Source organism: Phaenicophaeus curvirostris, chromosome Z (genome assembly GCF_032191515.1).
Source record: "Phaenicophaeus curvirostris isolate KB17595 chromosome Z, BPBGC_Pcur_1.0, whole genome shotgun sequence".
Taxonomy (NCBI): Eukaryota; Metazoa; Chordata; class Aves; order Cuculiformes; family Cuculidae; genus Phaenicophaeus; species Phaenicophaeus curvirostris.
Window position 1 is genome coordinate 5672814 of NC_091431.1, and position 16589 is coordinate 5689402.

A 16589-nucleotide genomic window follows, 5' to 3' on the forward strand; every position below is an offset into this window, starting at 1 on the left:
GCGGCGGCCGGCGGCAGGTGGGGCGGCGGCGGGGACCGGGGCGGGCGCTGCGGCCCTGGCGGCCCGCGGCGGGGGAGGGCGCGGGGAGACACCCGCCCGCGGGCCCTCCGGGTCGTCTCCGTTCCGCCCTCCGGGGCGTCTCCGTTCCCCGCCCCCCGGTCGCCACCGTCTCCTTCCCCCCGCTCTGCCCCGGATCCTTCCACTCTCCCCCTTGTTTCCCTCCCACTCTACCCCTTCCCCCCCCTGCTCTACCCCTTCCCCCCCCCGCTCTGCCCCTTTCCCCCCCCCCGCTCTGCCCCTTCCCCCCCCTTCCCCCCCCCTTTTCTCCCCCCCGCTCTGCCCCTTCCTCCCCCCCGCTCTCCCTCCTTTTTTTCCCGCTCTCCCCCCTTTTTCCCCCAGCTCTCCCCGAGCCTCCTATTGAAATCCAACCGAGACTGACAATTCCCTTTTCCCATAGCATTCAGTGCTCCCATCCCACCCCTTCAGGTGGCACAGCTGGAGGCCTCTGCCACCGCGTTGTACAGGCCGGCATCTGAATGGAAACAGAAGTTGATGGTGGCCCAAGGTGATGTATGGTTGAGGAGAGGGTGTAGCTTTCTGCTTTGCCTCAACTGTGAGGATAGCAGCCTTGTGCAGGCCTCATAGATAGAATTTAGGTTTTCTTCTTTCAAATAATCAGTTTTCTTGAGTTAGAGTATAAATTGAGATCTTTTGGGGCTTTAACACTTAAGGTGCGTAGCGTTATAATGTGATTCTTAAGTGTAGTCCAACATACTTTGTCAGGAAGAAGTTCTGTTAGGAAAAAGGTTGTATGACTCCAAGATGACTCTAAAGGTTATTCTTAGCTTACTAGAATCTGAAAAAGAATTAATCACAAGTATTTATATTTCAAGCTAAAACTATCAATCAGAACAATATAAATACTATTACATATTTTAAGGACTGCACAAGCCATTTTTGACATATGCTTTCTAGCAGTCACCACAGTAGCGAGATCTGTAACAGAATGAAATACAAGCTTTTCTTTTAAAGGAGTATGTTTATTTTGTACTGTGCCTGTTTTGCAGATATTTGTGAGGTTAAAAGATTTGAACTACAGCTGAATAAAACTAGGGCTGAAAATTGAAGGATGGCAGCAAATCCTTCAGGACAAGGTAACTCTTAGTCTTGGGTACTCAAGGGGAAAGTCTGTGTGCAAAGTATTGGTGAAATCACCAGAACTGTAAGTTTGTTTTATAGAAAGAAAGAAAGGGGAAGAGAGGCTGGAGGGTGGAGCTGAAAGTGTCAAAACGTGAGCAAGACCACGAATGGCTGGGGAGGTCTGAATTGCTGTGTGTTCCTTCATGCTCAGGTTATGAAGTACTTATCATGCCTGTGCAGTTCTGGTTATTTCCTGGAGCATATTTCAGAAACTTAGAACACTTAGCATTGAACGTGACTTACAGCTCTTGTGCTTAGCATCAGGGAACAGCCAGAAGTCCATTGGGTACCATGTTGTGGTGATAGTAGCAACACCCAACAGCTGTCAAAGATTGCTAGCAAGTGGCGAAGCCCAGGAAGAAAAGCCAAATAAAATCGTGATGCTAACTGATGAAATGTTTCTTTGCATGATGATGTATCTGAATTGCATTAGTAAAATCGTTCAAGACACTGAAGCATGTGTAGTAGAGGGAGCTGAGGGTCTGAAGGCATATGTACGGTAAATTTTAAGGAGGGTCTTAAATCGCCCTCTGGAGGTGCTTTCTGGAAATCTTAGTAGAACTATGAGGCTTCTTTCTTCTACGTAAGAGTTGAAGAGAAAAAAGCTTCTTAGGTATGGCCCTTCACTTACTGGTTATGAGAAATTAATTCACAATTCAGGTTCCCAACAACCAGAGACAGCCTCATACACTTTTGTGTGTGAGTGTTTTTATCCAGGAAAGCAGTCCCATAAAGCTGAGTGTAATTAAGTACTTCAGAGGGGTGCCAGATCGCTTTTGTGGTTCTCTCCCTACCCCTAAAAGGCCGTCTGCTCTCAAAACAAATACAGAAAAAAATTATTGGTCCAGAAGACAGATTTTACTTGCTGCTTGACAAAAAGCAGGTAGCTTTTGGAACACATTGAGCTCTTGTGAAGTGTTGAGAAGTGGGTACTGCAGATTGTAGGTAGTTGCCTATTTGCAAATTTTGACTCTGAGAAATTTTTGGTACAAAATGGTAAATATAACTTTATTCTGTGAATACCAAGTCAGCATCATTGCAAGTAATAGAACGTTGTCATAGGGACTTAAAAGCTACTTTTTCTGAAATATGTGAATTTATTGACAAGCAGGATGGGATTTTAGTGCCAGAATGCCTTTGTTTCCATTCAGATTCCAAAAGCTTGTAATTTAATAGAGCCTTGGAATCTGCTCTTATACTTTGAGATATGCTTTAGAGGCTCACTTAGAGGAACTGTTTAATTATCATATGAAAACCATTTACACTAAACAAGCAAGAAAGCAAGCAAGAAACACTGTGAAGTTTATTCACCCAAAAGACCCTATAAATAATACACCTAGGAAAATTAGAAAGGAACAGGTAAACAGGGCAGGAGTTCGAGGCCTCTGTGTCTTTCTTCTGGCCAGATGCAGTCTAGTAGTGAAAATGATTGAGACAAATACTGCACTTTCAGCTTGCTGCATGGCAGATGTATTTGTGCTGTTCAAACAGTTCATTCTTTTCTTCTCTTGAACAAAAGGAATAGGTAAGTATGGAAACACTCACTGGAAGGGTTACACATGGAGCCACTTCCTCAGAACTATAAGGATGAGTTAAACATTAGCCTTCTACACATGTAGTCTTGTGTTTGTAATTTTTCCTACTGAGTTGTTTCTTTTGTTTTAACCAGTACTGGGTATTCTCCTAGGAGTTAATTGACTTTTATGATAATTGCAGACTCAGACTACAAAGGTTAAGGTTTTGTCAAGTGGGCTTCATTTAATTCATTTGCCTCTTAGGAAAGCAATGTGTTGATTAGAATTTCAAAGCTGAGGAGCTGCATATGAGTGTAGCAAAACTAAACAGAATTGAATGAAAGACTTGCTTCAGGCTGTCAGTGCCACATGGAACTGATTGTGTGACGTTAATCACAGCATTTAAAAGAAATAGAAAAGCTTTAAAGATGTTCTGTATTGTCCACGAGTTGAGCTGGTAGACCAGACTGGTCTCTTTTTGGGGAAGAGGGAATCATCTTCTAAATGACAGAAATTACTTTGGTATGCTTGATGAGATACTGCTTCTGCAGCAGTACTTCACAGTACTTGCATGACATGCTGTAATGAGGCTGCTCGTGTTATGCTTCTGCTTGGGCACAGAAAGGCCAGAGCCTACCTTGAATGTCACTAAATTAAGGGCTCCATGCGAAAGCCCTCTCAGATGAGAGAAATGTGCCTGCTCAGGAAGAAACCCTCCTTTAGGTTTCCACAGGTGAGAGAAATACTGGTCCTGCTTCACACAGGGCTGAACTTTTCTGAAAAGAAGGGTTCTGGCACATTGGAGGAACCAAGCTCCTGAAATGTGTACAGAATTCTAAGCTTTAGGCTGTAGCAATTCTACAAGGTCTGTCTGTCCTGGCAGTTGTTCATCCTTTCGGCCTAAAAGTGTGAAAGCACATTAATGTAACACAGCCTGAGCAGCTAGATTTAGCATTCTGGTCACCAAGTCTGTTGAAAAGGGAGGTTGTGCTGTTCTGCACTGAATTACATCATTATCTACAAACTTACCCAGTTTGGATCCGAGTTTGATGTGTGTACACAAGTATAGAACTTGAGGGCTGTAGCTTATCTCTTCCCTGTAGAACTTTGCATTAAGCATGATAATACTCCTTTTAAGAGTTACCCTGTCCAAACAGTTTGTGGGCTGCAATTTTTTGGTGATATTATTAAAACACAGCACTTGGGATGTGAGGAGGGGCTCAACACGCAACAGCTTCCAGTGGGAATGACTGACTTTTTTTACAGAAGAAATGAAGGAGATAACTTTTACATCTGTCTCTTTTTATGAGAGTGTAGTGGCTTGATAGCCATAGAATAGCAGCAAATTAGAGGTAAAAAGTATATTTTTGAGAGGAGGAGTGTCTTTATTGCTCCTTAGAGGCCTGTAAGAGCCAGCTTTATAGCTGTTGTCCTCGCTTGTGCTGTATCGGCATGTTGGGCAATAGCCAGGGCTGCTGCATCTAGTTTATTTGGTGGCCACGGTGACATCCTTTACCATGTGAGAGTCCTGTGTAATTAGAGCAGTTTTGCCACATTTTCATTTAGAAGGCAACTTTGAAAATACACAAGTGGCAGCTGTTTTAGGCATTTTCTAGATTCCCTCACTCTACTTCTGGCCCCTTCTCTACTCTACAAGGTCCCTTTGGGAGAATGATGTACAGAGCAAATGAAGGCTACGTTCTCATGTTGTGTCCAGGCAGTTTAACTTTGCTTCTCTGTTCTGGTGTTGTAGTCATACTCATAATAAGGGTGGCGTGTATGTGTAAGGACATCAGTATAGTAAAACTAAAACCTTGCCACATAGATTGAATAGAAGGTTGTAACTTTTTGTATAAGCACATGTCCAAGCTTTGTGGTTGTCTCATTCTTACCTGTTTGTTAAGTAAAACTTGTCTTATAGTTTGAGCTCACTGGCATGAGAAATTAGGCCCTGTGAGTGTATTCCTCCATTGTTATAACTGAGTTTTATGTTGAGTGACTGCATTTGAAATCTAGAACCTGGTAAGTTTACTTTTATTTGAAAGGCAAGTATTTGATCATGTACCGTGTTTATAATTCCAGAGTTGGTTTGAGAAGTGTTAGGATCAGACTTAAGATAGAAATCTGTATTTTCAAATGTATTAATATATATGATAGCTTAAGGAAGCTATTTCATATTGTAAAATGAGATAAGGAAAAAAATGAAACCTATTTATTAACAGCCTTTCATATAAGTGCAGAGCTTTAAAGATTAGCGTGTTCATTGTAGTATCGCATTGTACAGAGACTTCTAATTTTGCAAGGTTAGAATTGGGCCATAGAAATGAAAGAAATCTTTCTAATATTTTTCTGTCATTCCCTCCAGGTTTCCAGAATAAAAATAGGGTTGCAATCCTGGCAGAACTAGACAAGGAGAAGAGAAAGTTACTTATGCAAAACCAGTCTTCCACAAATCACCCTGGAGCCAGGTATATTCTGTTCTTACATCTGTTTGGACATCACTGACTACATCAAAGGAAAAAAAAAATTAGCAAGTGAGCTGGAAACTTACACAAACACTTACCAGAAGTGCTTTCTGACCATCCTCAATAACCACTCAGAGACACCTTGTACTTCAGGAGCATATTAGTATTCGGAATCATTTACAGACCCTAAACTTTGGCTTACATAATTTACATTTGAGAAGGGGCAAAGCAGATATGCTTACTCAACTGTATTAAAGCCTACCTTGAAGGAGAATAAGGGAGCAGGTACTAAGAAAGCATTTAATTGTTAAGCTAAAGTGCCCTAAGGAGTGGAAGCAGTGGACCATTAGGTTCAGGGTACTGTGTGTTTAGAGAAGAACAGTTATGACAGGGAGTAACTTATCATTGAGACTTCCTGTGTGCAAGACAAAGCCAGTTGATGTCAAGATGCTGTGTAGTAAGGATGATTCTGCGCTATATGGTGTAATAGTGTACTCTGAACTTCGGAGTCATCACTGGGATTTCTCCCATTTAAGACAAAAAGGTTGGATTTTTGTTATAAAACAGTAACTACAAAATCACATTCTGTCTCATGTGGAGACATGGAAATAGTTGAGCTTTTTGGCTAGCATGTAATGCCATATTCTAGTCAGTATGCTACTTGCAGTATCTGCATAGAAGTCAAGTACTCTGAATACAGTCCAAGTCCTGCCTTTTAATTCCTTCGTAGTGTCAAAAAGCGTGCAAAACATTTGAATTTGCCTGAGTTAGATCTCTGAGTGACTCTGTATGCAGTTATTATTCAAGCAAAATTATTGATTGCAGAAGAAAATAGAAATATTGTATGGTTATGTACAGCCCCTGACTCCTGGCAACGCTATTTCCATACTTTATTGCAAGTCCTTGGAGTTTCTGGGGGTGATTGTTTGCTTTCTTTTTTTTTTAAGGAAAAATAGCGCTATATGTTAGTGAGCAGAATTAGAATTTACTAATTGCAAAGGCGGTAGCAGGGAACACCTGCAAAGAAGCAGTCAAACTCTCTGCTCAGGCGTGGGGGGCTTTTTGAAAAAGTCACAGTTCTGTGACAGGGATGATATGCCAAAGGTTTTGGACCACGGAGTTGTCAGAAATGAGACTGGGGAAATTCTGGAAACTTGACAGAAAAAAGCTTGATGGTACATAAAGCACAATAGTGGCATGGCCAGCCTCAGGGTGAATGATTTACCTGATTTCTGGCCTAGGCAGGTAGAAGTCTGCTATCCAAGAACAGAAGACTTCTTTTGGAAAGTGTCAGCTTGTGATGAAGTGTTTAGACTACCTACAGAAATTATGTTGAAAAGTTAGAGGGTACAGAATTAAATGTAGAATAAATACCTTCAAAATAACTAAAAATGTGTTTTAAATAAGCTGAATGGTACTGTTCTCCAGCAGTGAAGTTTAGTTTTTGCAATAAAATCTGTTCAGAGGATCGTTACTTCACTTCTATTATGCATTTAGGCATAGATTTGGCCAAAGGTCTTTTTGTGAGCATGGCTACTTTTGCAAAACTGACTTAGTAAATCAGCTGTTGACATTGAAGCTGCTGGGAAAGGTCAGTTGACAAGTTTCCTTGGGTCTCTTATTGTGCTTCATACTTTTGTCTCTGTGACTGAGGAGAGCTGTGCTTTCACCTCCAGTCTCCAGACCCAGTTTCGGAAGCAGTTGTGAATTGCCTGGTGGTACCTGTCTAATAGCATTCCTCTGGAGGATGGCTGATGATGTTACTTATATAGAGTTAGAGAAAAAAAAAGTCTGCTTTTTATTTAACAAGGTGGACAAGTCTTAAGATAAAAAACCTGAGAAAACTTATTGAGAAATTTTGATTTGAAACATAATGTGCGCTGCACTGAGACAGATAAGCAAAGTCAATTTTAGGTACTCTCAGCTATTATAATCATTTCCATTAAGTCAACAGGAAGTTCCTTCACCATAATGAGTGATCTGCAAAAGAACCGGTTTTATACTGAACACAGCAGAGCTCTTCTTTGTGCTTCTGCTTATCATAGTTGTTTAGGACAGTCACTGAGTGACTGACTAATGGTGCAGACGCGAAGCTGTTGCTTTAAAATTGCTGACTTTGTTTAACTTTGCACCCCAGTGGTTCCACTGACTTCAGTGGGACTGGACCCATGAGCGAAATCTGCAACAGGCTTCAGGACTGTGAATCTTGTGGGTTTAAATTGGCATCAGTTGTTTATACTAAGTTAAATGATATAGCTATGGCCACATTTCCTGTTTCTCTTTTGTGTTAACAAATAGTAGTTCCAAACTCTAGTTAACAATTGTGAAACTGTAAGTCAAATAAATCATGAACTGTGGAAGTCATGGAATGTGTGCCTAGAATGGCAAGGACACATTTTTTTTTCTGTGGCATGTATTACACCATCTTGTTCTTTTTTGCAGCATTGCACTTGCAAGATCACCACTGAACAAGGATTTTCGTGATCATGCTGAGCAGCAGCACATTGCAGCACAGCAGAAGGCTGCACTGCAGGTAAGCTGATACAGTCAGATAGTTTAGTTTGCTTCTGTTTCAGATGTGCATCCCTTGGGAGACCAGTGCTGCACCTGGAGAGAATGAAAAGCTCCTTTTAGAGGCTAGGTTTCATACATTTCTTTATTTGTCACAAATGCAGTTTGTTCTGTTATGATGAAAAGTTGTATTGGCACGTTATCCCTTGATGTAAGAATGTAGCCTAGAATATCATTCATCATAGCTGTTCTGTACATTTTGGTCAAGAGCCAGTTTCATCAGACTGCTGAATGTCTCATGAAGTGTAGCCACGCAGCTTTCTGTGATTGAATCTGAGTAGATGCCAAATAAGTACTCTGCCATTATGAGCTGCAGGGGTGAAAGATTGTAAAACTTAATTGTATCGTTAGAGACTTCTGTTTGATGCTATTTTGCTCATGTCAAGTGAGGCTGATTTTGATACTGAAATGGGAAATTGAGCAGGAAACCCAGTATGTGGCCCCATGCTGTCCTGGCACTCTGGACGGCATGATTTGGCAGAGAGCACAGGAACAGCAGAAACACTGGTATGTAAACTAGTAATGCTGTTCACATATCCCATGCCTTGTCATATTTCTGTTAGCCAGTAAAAGGCCACACATTGCTGTTTCTAAACTGAATGGGAATAGAAATGAGCTCTGGCTGGTGTCCTCTGCTGATTGCAGGATATCATAGTTTAGAAAGATCCTCTGGGTGTTTCTAGTCCAGTGCCTTGAGTGCTTTGAGCAGGGGCTTAAAGAATGACGAACAGCAGGTCTATATTGTGTTGTTCAAGGCATGGTCCAGTTAAGTTTTGAAGCTCTCCAGGGATGGATTTCTCTCAGCCTTTCCTGGCTCTCAGTCTGGCTCTGTCTTCTCTATGTCTTGCCACTGGGTATCTGAAAACAGCATAAGGTCTCCACTCAGCTTTCTTTTCTTGCAAGAAGCTTAGTCTTTTCACCATCTTCTTGGACACTGGGAGCTCCAGCCTTCAGCCATCAAAGAGATCAGGAGTTCATTACCACTCTTTCTACCTCCATGGGATTTGCTGAAAAAGGAGCAGCAAGGAGTGGCCAAATTAAGTCCCTTGTCAGGCCCTGTTCAGATGTAGCTGATTTAAAACGCTGGGTTTGAATCTATCAGAGCTGAGAAACGGATCAGGTGAAATAAATAATTAATGCTGAAGAAGTTGTAAAGTCTTGAATTATATCAGTGCTGTAGGGAGTTATGCTTTAACAAATGTTTTTCTCTTTCTAGCACGCACATGCACATTCCTCAGGATACTTCATAACTCAAGACTCTGCATTTGGAAATCTTATTCTTCCTGTCTTACCTCGACTTGAAGCAGAATGAAGAATGTTGTTTCTCAGAACTGCAAGGTCTGATTTTGGTTCATAGCAGGAACTGTCAACCTTTTCATTTCTTCAGTTATCTTAACACCTATTTTTTCTGGATTTTTGTGGTTGCCTTTCGGGACTGTGAGCGCTAACAATGAAAAAGTGATTTTTATCCTGTATTTCTGTTCTCTCAAGTCAAAGTCAGACATAAGACTTCCTTGGTGTGTGAAGTGCATAGCGCTTACTCTTCCCTGTTTCCATGCTTCCTCTAAATAAATGTCCAAACCAGACTCATCAGGTGATGCACACTCTGTTGGCGTTTGTGTTTCTTATTATTGTGTACAGGTACTATATGTGACTAAAATGAAAGACGGAAGTTACTTTCGTCCATCAAAACAGATGTGAATTTATCAAATGCATCAGTCAGTCTCTCCTGTCTCTTTATTTTTCACTGTGCACGGAAACATTGCTAGTGTATTATTTGCAGTATCATCTGGTCTCAAGTCCTTATATACAATGTGCCTTCTTCATATTTTGTTATGTGAAATACGAAAATTAAAGTGGGCAAAAAGCAATTGTTTCAGTCAGTCTTTTAACAGACAAAATAAAAAGTCTTTAAACTTTTCTGTACATTTCAGATGGACAGTGTTGTCTGCAAGGGCAATTGTGTTTAAAAGGTCATATTTTTCTAGTCATGGCTGTTTCAATACTTGGTGTGTTTCATTTTTGTTTGCTTTTTTCTTGCTGTTGTTACCCATGGTAACCAATTCCAGCTCTGTGCTGAAAGACTGCTGTTGATTTTAATGTAAATTATTTTGGAATTGTGATCATGCTATCAGCATAAAGTAACTTAAATTGAAAAATAGTCCTTAATTAGACATCCTTACATAGAATCATAGAATGGTTTGGATTTAAAGGGACCTTAAGGATTATCTGCTTTCAACCCCCACCATCTACATGGGTTTACTAGTGTAGTTATACAACTACATTGATTGCTTTACCTATGGAGGCAAGTTTTGGAAAACAAAAAGGAGAACTTAGGTCAGAACCAGAAATCAGAAGGCATTTGTGAAATTGGTGCCCATTTGAAGCAGCTCTGTTCTTTGCAGAAGCTCAGTTGTCCCATGAAGTTTCCAGGGCTCTAGTCTGCAGATTTTTAGTGATATCTAGGGTATTCTATTTCCACCTGCAGGGGATTGCCTGAACCCAATAAGCATTACTGAACTATAAGCACTATTACTAGTTCCATTTCTCCTGAGTAAGAAAACAGAGAGAGGACCAAGAGATGGATGCAGGTATGAGGAAAATGCTGCTGCTTCATATACCTCAGCTGAGTACAGACCCTTGCAGAAACTGCAGCATACTATAACATTTTCAAGGATAGTCTTGTAGAACAGGACTGCTAGAGCTTAAAGATGTGCAATTGTAGCATGAACTTTTCATACTGTGTGCTTTTTTGGGAGCCTGATGCAGTGAGTCATGGAAATGATGATGGGTTTTGTGGGCAGTGGAGAAAGGAATACTGTCATTTCTGTTTTCAGTGGTTGGCTCTGTGTAGCTTTCTCTTTTTAATTGCCAAGTGTAACTTGACTGTGAAGCTGTAATGACTGCTCATTCTGCAGTGTGAACTAAGATACTGAGATACTTTGAAGAAAAAGATGTGTAAATTTCTGTGTTTAGAAGAGGCAGCTGTGAGTCAGTCCAACCTCAGAAATCCATAAAGGCAAAAAAGGTAAAGCAGATATAGCAGGAAGCTTGGCTTTTAGTTGAATTTTAATAGTTGGCTGGGCATTTTAACATTAAAGGAGTTTTTTTTTTTTTCCTTGAGAGGAGTGGCAAAAGAATGTCTGCCTTCTCTAGAAACAGACCTTCTGTACTGAAAAATAACTATATAGAGAGTCTCAGCATTGCTGCATAGACTCCATATGATCCAGGCAGTGAAACAACAAACATTTCTTCAAACATTTCTACAAGGTTAGGGTCAAAGCACTGACCTCTTTTCTGTGCAACAAGACTACCTCCAGCCTTTCAGTGATACAGGTGGTCTAACAAAAGATTAGAGCCATCCAAAGTGTCTATTTCAGATGGGATTCCTCAGCATAAACAGCATGTTACCCAGCTGAGTGGGACACTGTAAGACTTGCAAATTACAGCTGTCTTCTCCCGTGCTGGCCGCACCAGAACACAGAAGTAGCACTTAGCTATTTTAACTGGTTGAACACATCAAATCTAAGAGGAGGCAGCTCTCTGCTGGGTGCCCTGTGTGCACAGTTGCCTCTGAAGGAGAAGGTAGGGAGAGAGGGAAGGATTGTCTGTGCCCATCTGGAAGAATCTTCCCATCCAGAGCTTTATGTCACTGATGTATGTTTTGCTAATACATGGGGAAAATCCTATAGCATCTGCCAGTAACACCCCTGTATCTGGAAAGTCTGGTAATCTATGTCTTCTGAAACACTTTTGGAGGGAATCCTTCTTGGACTAAAATACACTAATTGGAGATTTGTGTAGTGAACAGTAATTAAAGGGGAGTCATCAAAGCTGATTTCACGTGGTGTTGGGTTAAAAGCTTGCTCCAGTGAGTTTCTGCATTCGTTGGAACCACTGAGCTTGCCCCAGGCTTTTCACAACAAAGACATCTTCTCATTGCTTCCTGGTCCTTGTTGATAGAAGGAATGAAGTGACATACTTCCCTGGGGAAATGATCTTTACACTCCTTCCTTGAATACAGATTTTTCAGGGACGAAGAAAGCAGATTAAAAGCATTAACTGGAGGAAAAATTGATCAGTGCCATTGGACAATTATCTACTCAGCTGCTCCTTACTCTGCCAGGTTCGTTCGGGCATTGAATTATGAAAGGGGGTGGCACAGTTCTCAAACTGTTGTCATTAAGGCCTCTGGTCTGCATACTTCAGTGTCAGAGGAAGTTACTTTTGGCATGCATAGCTTGTAGATTGTGGCTGGAAGTTGTTCAAAACCAACTTTTTTTTTTTTGTCCCAAGAGTTGTGCTGTTTCATTTAAAACTGCACATCACAAGCTTGCATGCCACTTCACTATGTGCATATGCTGCGCTGGCCATTAGCATATTCTTATTAGTGGTTGATAGAGAGTGAGTTTCTCTCAGTAGGGAAAATGTCTCATTATAAAAAATATATGTAGATTTGTGGACATCTTTACATCTTCAGAGGCTTTTTCAGTGCCTGAATATCAGGCAAACTCAGTTACTGTTACCTGCAGTTTTGCAGATGAAGAAAAATGAAAGGGGATTGCAGTGCTTGCAGGTGTGCTGAAAGCCTGTGCAGTTGCCAAGATTAGATTAGCTCCTGGTTAGTGAGCCAGTGTGAGACACCATCTGGAGACTACGGCTCCACACCCCACAGCAGCAGCTGGCTCATCTTCCCACTCCAAGAAGATGCCGAGCTGTCAGGTTGCTGGTTTATCTTTGCTTTCATGGATAGCTTACTGATGGGGTTTGTTTTGGTTTGTCTTTTTTCAGGTGATGAAGAAAAAGTAGGTCAGAGTTTGGGCCTTTTATGTTTGAAACTTTGGGTAGAGGGGATGGTGCTAAATAGGTAAGTGGTGTTCTACTCAGTGTTTGGAAACAAGGGCAAGTGTACTTCCTTCTTCAGAACAGTAATCAGATAAACTTAGCCGTTTTGCTGGGATTTAGCCATCATTTCATGTCCTAAGCAGAATTACATTAGAGCTTCCAACTGCCTAGGTGACAGTGGATTTATGCCACCTGTTAGTGGGTGGCCACTTGTGGAAATGGCAATGGCCAGATGTGAACCAAGCCAAAGCAGCCATCTTGGTGTTTCTCTGCCTGCAAGAGTGACGTGCATCTGGCTGACATCTGGGACAGAGATCAATGGGACTGCGGTATTGCAGCCATGGATCATTACAGCTTGTCAAGAAGAGACGCCCCAAGAGTTGTTATGTTTTCAAACTCTGACCTAGCAGATGGCTTGTTAGTCCAAGGAAAGCAAAATGTCTTATGCATTGACCTGTGTACAGGCTGGCTGACGTGCGCTGCAGTGGCAGCAATCTGTCCCATCCAGATGAAGGTGTATTGTTCTGGCTTGGCCTGAAAAGACTGCATTCTGAGTATAACCTGCTTGTCTGGGCTTTGAGGTTTTCAAAGGCTAAGTTGCCCTCTGAGCTAAGCCTGGATATGTGTCCCTGTCTCACACACACACATACACAGAGAATGGTTTCGGCTGCTTCAGGCCTAATCACTTCCATATTAAATATTTTAAACTAGCCATTTTTCCTCTGTCAGCAAACAATCCTGATTATTGTATTGTTTTGGTTAGACCATCTTTAATTGATGCATGTGCTTATCACCTGGCACAGTGGAGTCCTGACATAAGACAGGTTGTATGCATAGGAAGTCATTTGTAGTGGTGAATACTGCTGATTCAAGCTCTGTTACTGGTCTTAACTTTCAGTCTCGAACACTTCTAAGTCCATTTATGGTAGTATCACCATACTCCTTTGTATCTTATTGGAATTATAAACTCGGAGACAGTGTTTCAGAGAGATCTGCTAGTAATGTCCTGATCCCCACGTGGGGCTTTTAGCAGGGGTGCTGGTGTATATCAGAAGAGAGAACTTTGCCAGCACCACTCAGCAGAGCTTTCTGATGATGTAGTATGTTCACATATGTTAAGGGTAGCAGTTGATATTCAGCCATCTGAGAGTGGGAAGTCTCAAATGTAATAACTGATTGCTTATCCAAAATCCCAGCTCAGTGATACTGACCCAGTCCTAGTCAGTAAACTGCTTGTCTTTGCACAAGGCTGAAGGCACTCAAGTATAGCCATCAAGCCCTAAAGCGGATGGGAAACATGGTGGTTCTTGTTCCTGTGATTATTACTTTTCAGCCTTTCCATGTTAACGTAGTCTGTAATTCTAGCTGACATGTTCATTATACTCTTAATCCTTTGGAATTCTTTTCAACATTTTTTTAAGTCTTTGTAGGGTAACATCAGCCAGTGCTACTAGCTCTTCCTCTGCCAGATGCATTCATCTCTTTCAGTTATGCTGTGTTGCTTCTCCAACTCCTCTTCTTCCCATTAACTTTCCTTCCTTACAGTATCCCTTACCTCAGCTACCTTGTTTTACTTACTATTAAAAATGTGCTTTAATGAAGCTCTTTTTTAGCACCAAACAAAATGTAATTACATTTCTTGACAGATGCAAGCAAGACTGGGATCAGACAGCTATTTTTGTGAACCCTGAGAGTGCACTCAGCTGCAGAAAGGTTCATGACACTATTGGCAAAGTCATCACCCTAGTGTACTCAGATTCATTGATAAGGAAGTTGTTCTGGCAGTGCTTAAAACAGTTCTGTTATTATTTGAGAGTGACATACGATTGCTTAGAGCTTGGCAAGCCAAGTCAAAAGAAAGACTGGCCAATTCCAGGCTGACCCCAAGCTTTATAACATTACCAAGGGATACTGCGTGATGCTGGAGAACTTGAGATTAGGTAAACACCAACACCACCTGATAAAGCTCACATCAAGCCATCTCAGTCCAGAGCTCTCTCGGAGACAGGTTAAGGTGAGGGGATCTTTCCTGCCCTTAGCCACAGAAAGCATGTGCAGCTCTCATATGGGCAGTTTGCCTCATACCCAGTGTCTGACCCAGTGGAAGGCAATTGTCACAGCATTCACAGAAACCTATTTTTGCCAATAGATTGTAAGGGTCAGGAAAATAGGGCAAAGCAGCAGAGTGGTGATTGGATGAAGTTCTCTCTTGTGGGCTGAGGGGCTGCAAACCCATGTTTTTTTCCAACACAGGTTTGCAATGTGCATCTCTCCAGCCTTTTAGGTCTGGAGAGATCTCGGTTCCTGTTTGTTCCCCAGAGACAGCCTCAAACTCCAGCTTTCTGCTGGGAAGGGGAAATGTCACCTTAAATGCAGAATAGGGATTAGAGCTGAGTGAGGAATGCTTCTTCTGGGACTTCAAAATATTCTTATTCTCTGCTGGTCCTTCTCAGATCATCTGAAAAGGCAACAAGGAACCCCAGAGGCAAAAGGTAGAAGTTGACCACTCGACACCGTTCTGTGAACTGCTCCATCCAGCCCTGGAGTATGGATCTCTCCCCCATGCCACGGAAGTGTACCCAGACTCATTCTTACAAGGGCAGTGCCCTCTGCCAGAGCTCCTTCCCTTTTGATAAACAGTGACTTAATCACTGGAGCAAGAACTTGACCCTGGGTTTCCCACAAGCCAGGTGAGAGCAACACCTACAAGATAATAAGGCCGGTTTTGCTCCAAGCCAGTGAATATTCATTGTCCAAACAGGATCAGCCCTAAAGAGGGAGGCTGGAAAAGGCAGGGCAGGCCTATCCCATGTGTGTTTTTATGCATGGTCAGGACAAGCATAGCGCCAAACTGAAATGAGATAAAGAAACCACATCTCTCAGTAGTTCACATCCAAATGGAAGTAGTACAGGGCTTCTCCTTCGCTCACAGGATACAAATCTCCATCAGATGACAATTCACTGCCTCTTAATTCTATGATGTGTATTCAGTATGCATTCTGCGTTCCATGTAGATTTGGCATTATAGATCTCTTTCTTGCTTTTGATACTCAGAGTGATGAAAACTAATGCCTGGCCTCCTTCCCCCTCCTCAGTTCTTATCTGTTTTTCTTTCCTGTAAACTATTTCCTGCAATATGGATTTCAAGTGGCATAAAGAAATATGCCAATGGGATTTCCTAGCTCATACAGTATGTTGTAAATTATACAGCCTTCTGTCTGACAGCCAAATTGATTTCAGAAATATCCACATAAATAATATTTACAGTGAGTTACAAAATGCACCTTGCCGTCCCCAATAACTATGACACCTTTTCAAAACTGAGACCATTTTCATGAGGAATAAAGCAAAACACTGAATCCCTGCTGTGGTTCTTTACCAGTTCTACAAGTAATGTATTATTTACTAGCAAATGGTAGCTTTCCTGCATCTCCTAATATTGGTATTTCACATAACAGGTGGGAATTGTGCCTTAATTCTTTTGTTTTCAGTGTCTAGATTTGAAAAGAATTCAAAACTCAGGGAGGTATCATACTTTGGTGACTTAGATATTCCAGTTGCAGGTAAATCGGTTGAAACATTTTACTCTTATTAGTAGTCAGACGATGATGGACAACTATGCCTTGGTGCTCTGCTTGATTCTGATGTTGCTATTTTTTTCCTCGCTGAACAGAAACATAAACTGAGTCACAGAAAGGGGAACTGCTGTGTGAAGGACATCTAGTTATGTGTGCAGAGTGCAGGTGAGAACTCAGACCTCAGTATACTAATGGCCCAGTCAGCTGCCTTCTCTTCTGTACATACTGAGGATGTCCTGGTCTCATAGGTTTTTACCTACTCTCTGGGCCTAGTAGATCTCAGCACTAAGGTGCCTCAAGAAGAAGTCTGCCCATCTTGCATTGCAGAAACACCTGCATGTTTCTACAGTTGATAGGTTCTCTAACATCTGTGGCAGGATGAGCTTTTAGTTATGTTTTCTGGATTAATTGTAAAT

The 16589-nt window shown here is 41.7% G+C and overlaps 1 protein-coding gene across 1 annotated transcript; it reads left to right on the forward strand.

The window, feature by feature from the left end:
- On the forward strand, positions 1-9621 carry INIP (INTS3 and NABP interacting protein). The gene is made up of 6 exons (XM_069880618.1): positions 1-17; positions 458-565; positions 1068-1154; positions 5080-5182; positions 7622-7712; positions 8967-9621. The coding sequence occupies exons 3-6, from the start codon at positions 1130-1132 to the stop codon at positions 9060-9062; spliced, it is 315 nt and encodes a 104-aa protein (XP_069736719.1). The 5' UTR covers positions 1-17; positions 458-565; positions 1068-1129; the 3' UTR covers positions 9063-9621.
- The last annotated feature ends 6968 nt before the right edge of the window (positions 9622-16589 follow it).

Bases quoted from the DNA above. Each gene is read 5' to 3' on its own strand.
- INIP (XM_069880618.1), top strand. From the start codon at position 1,130: ATGGCAGCAAATCCTTCAGGACAAG. The intron at 1,155-5,079 runs GTAACTCTTAGT...CATTCCCTCCAG, and splicing joins AGCAAATCCTTCAGGACAAG to GTTTCCAGAATAAAAATAGG. The intron at 7,713-8,966 runs GTAAGCTGATAC...TTCTCTTTCTAG, and splicing joins AGCAGAAGGCTGCACTGCAG to CACGCACATGCACATTCCTC.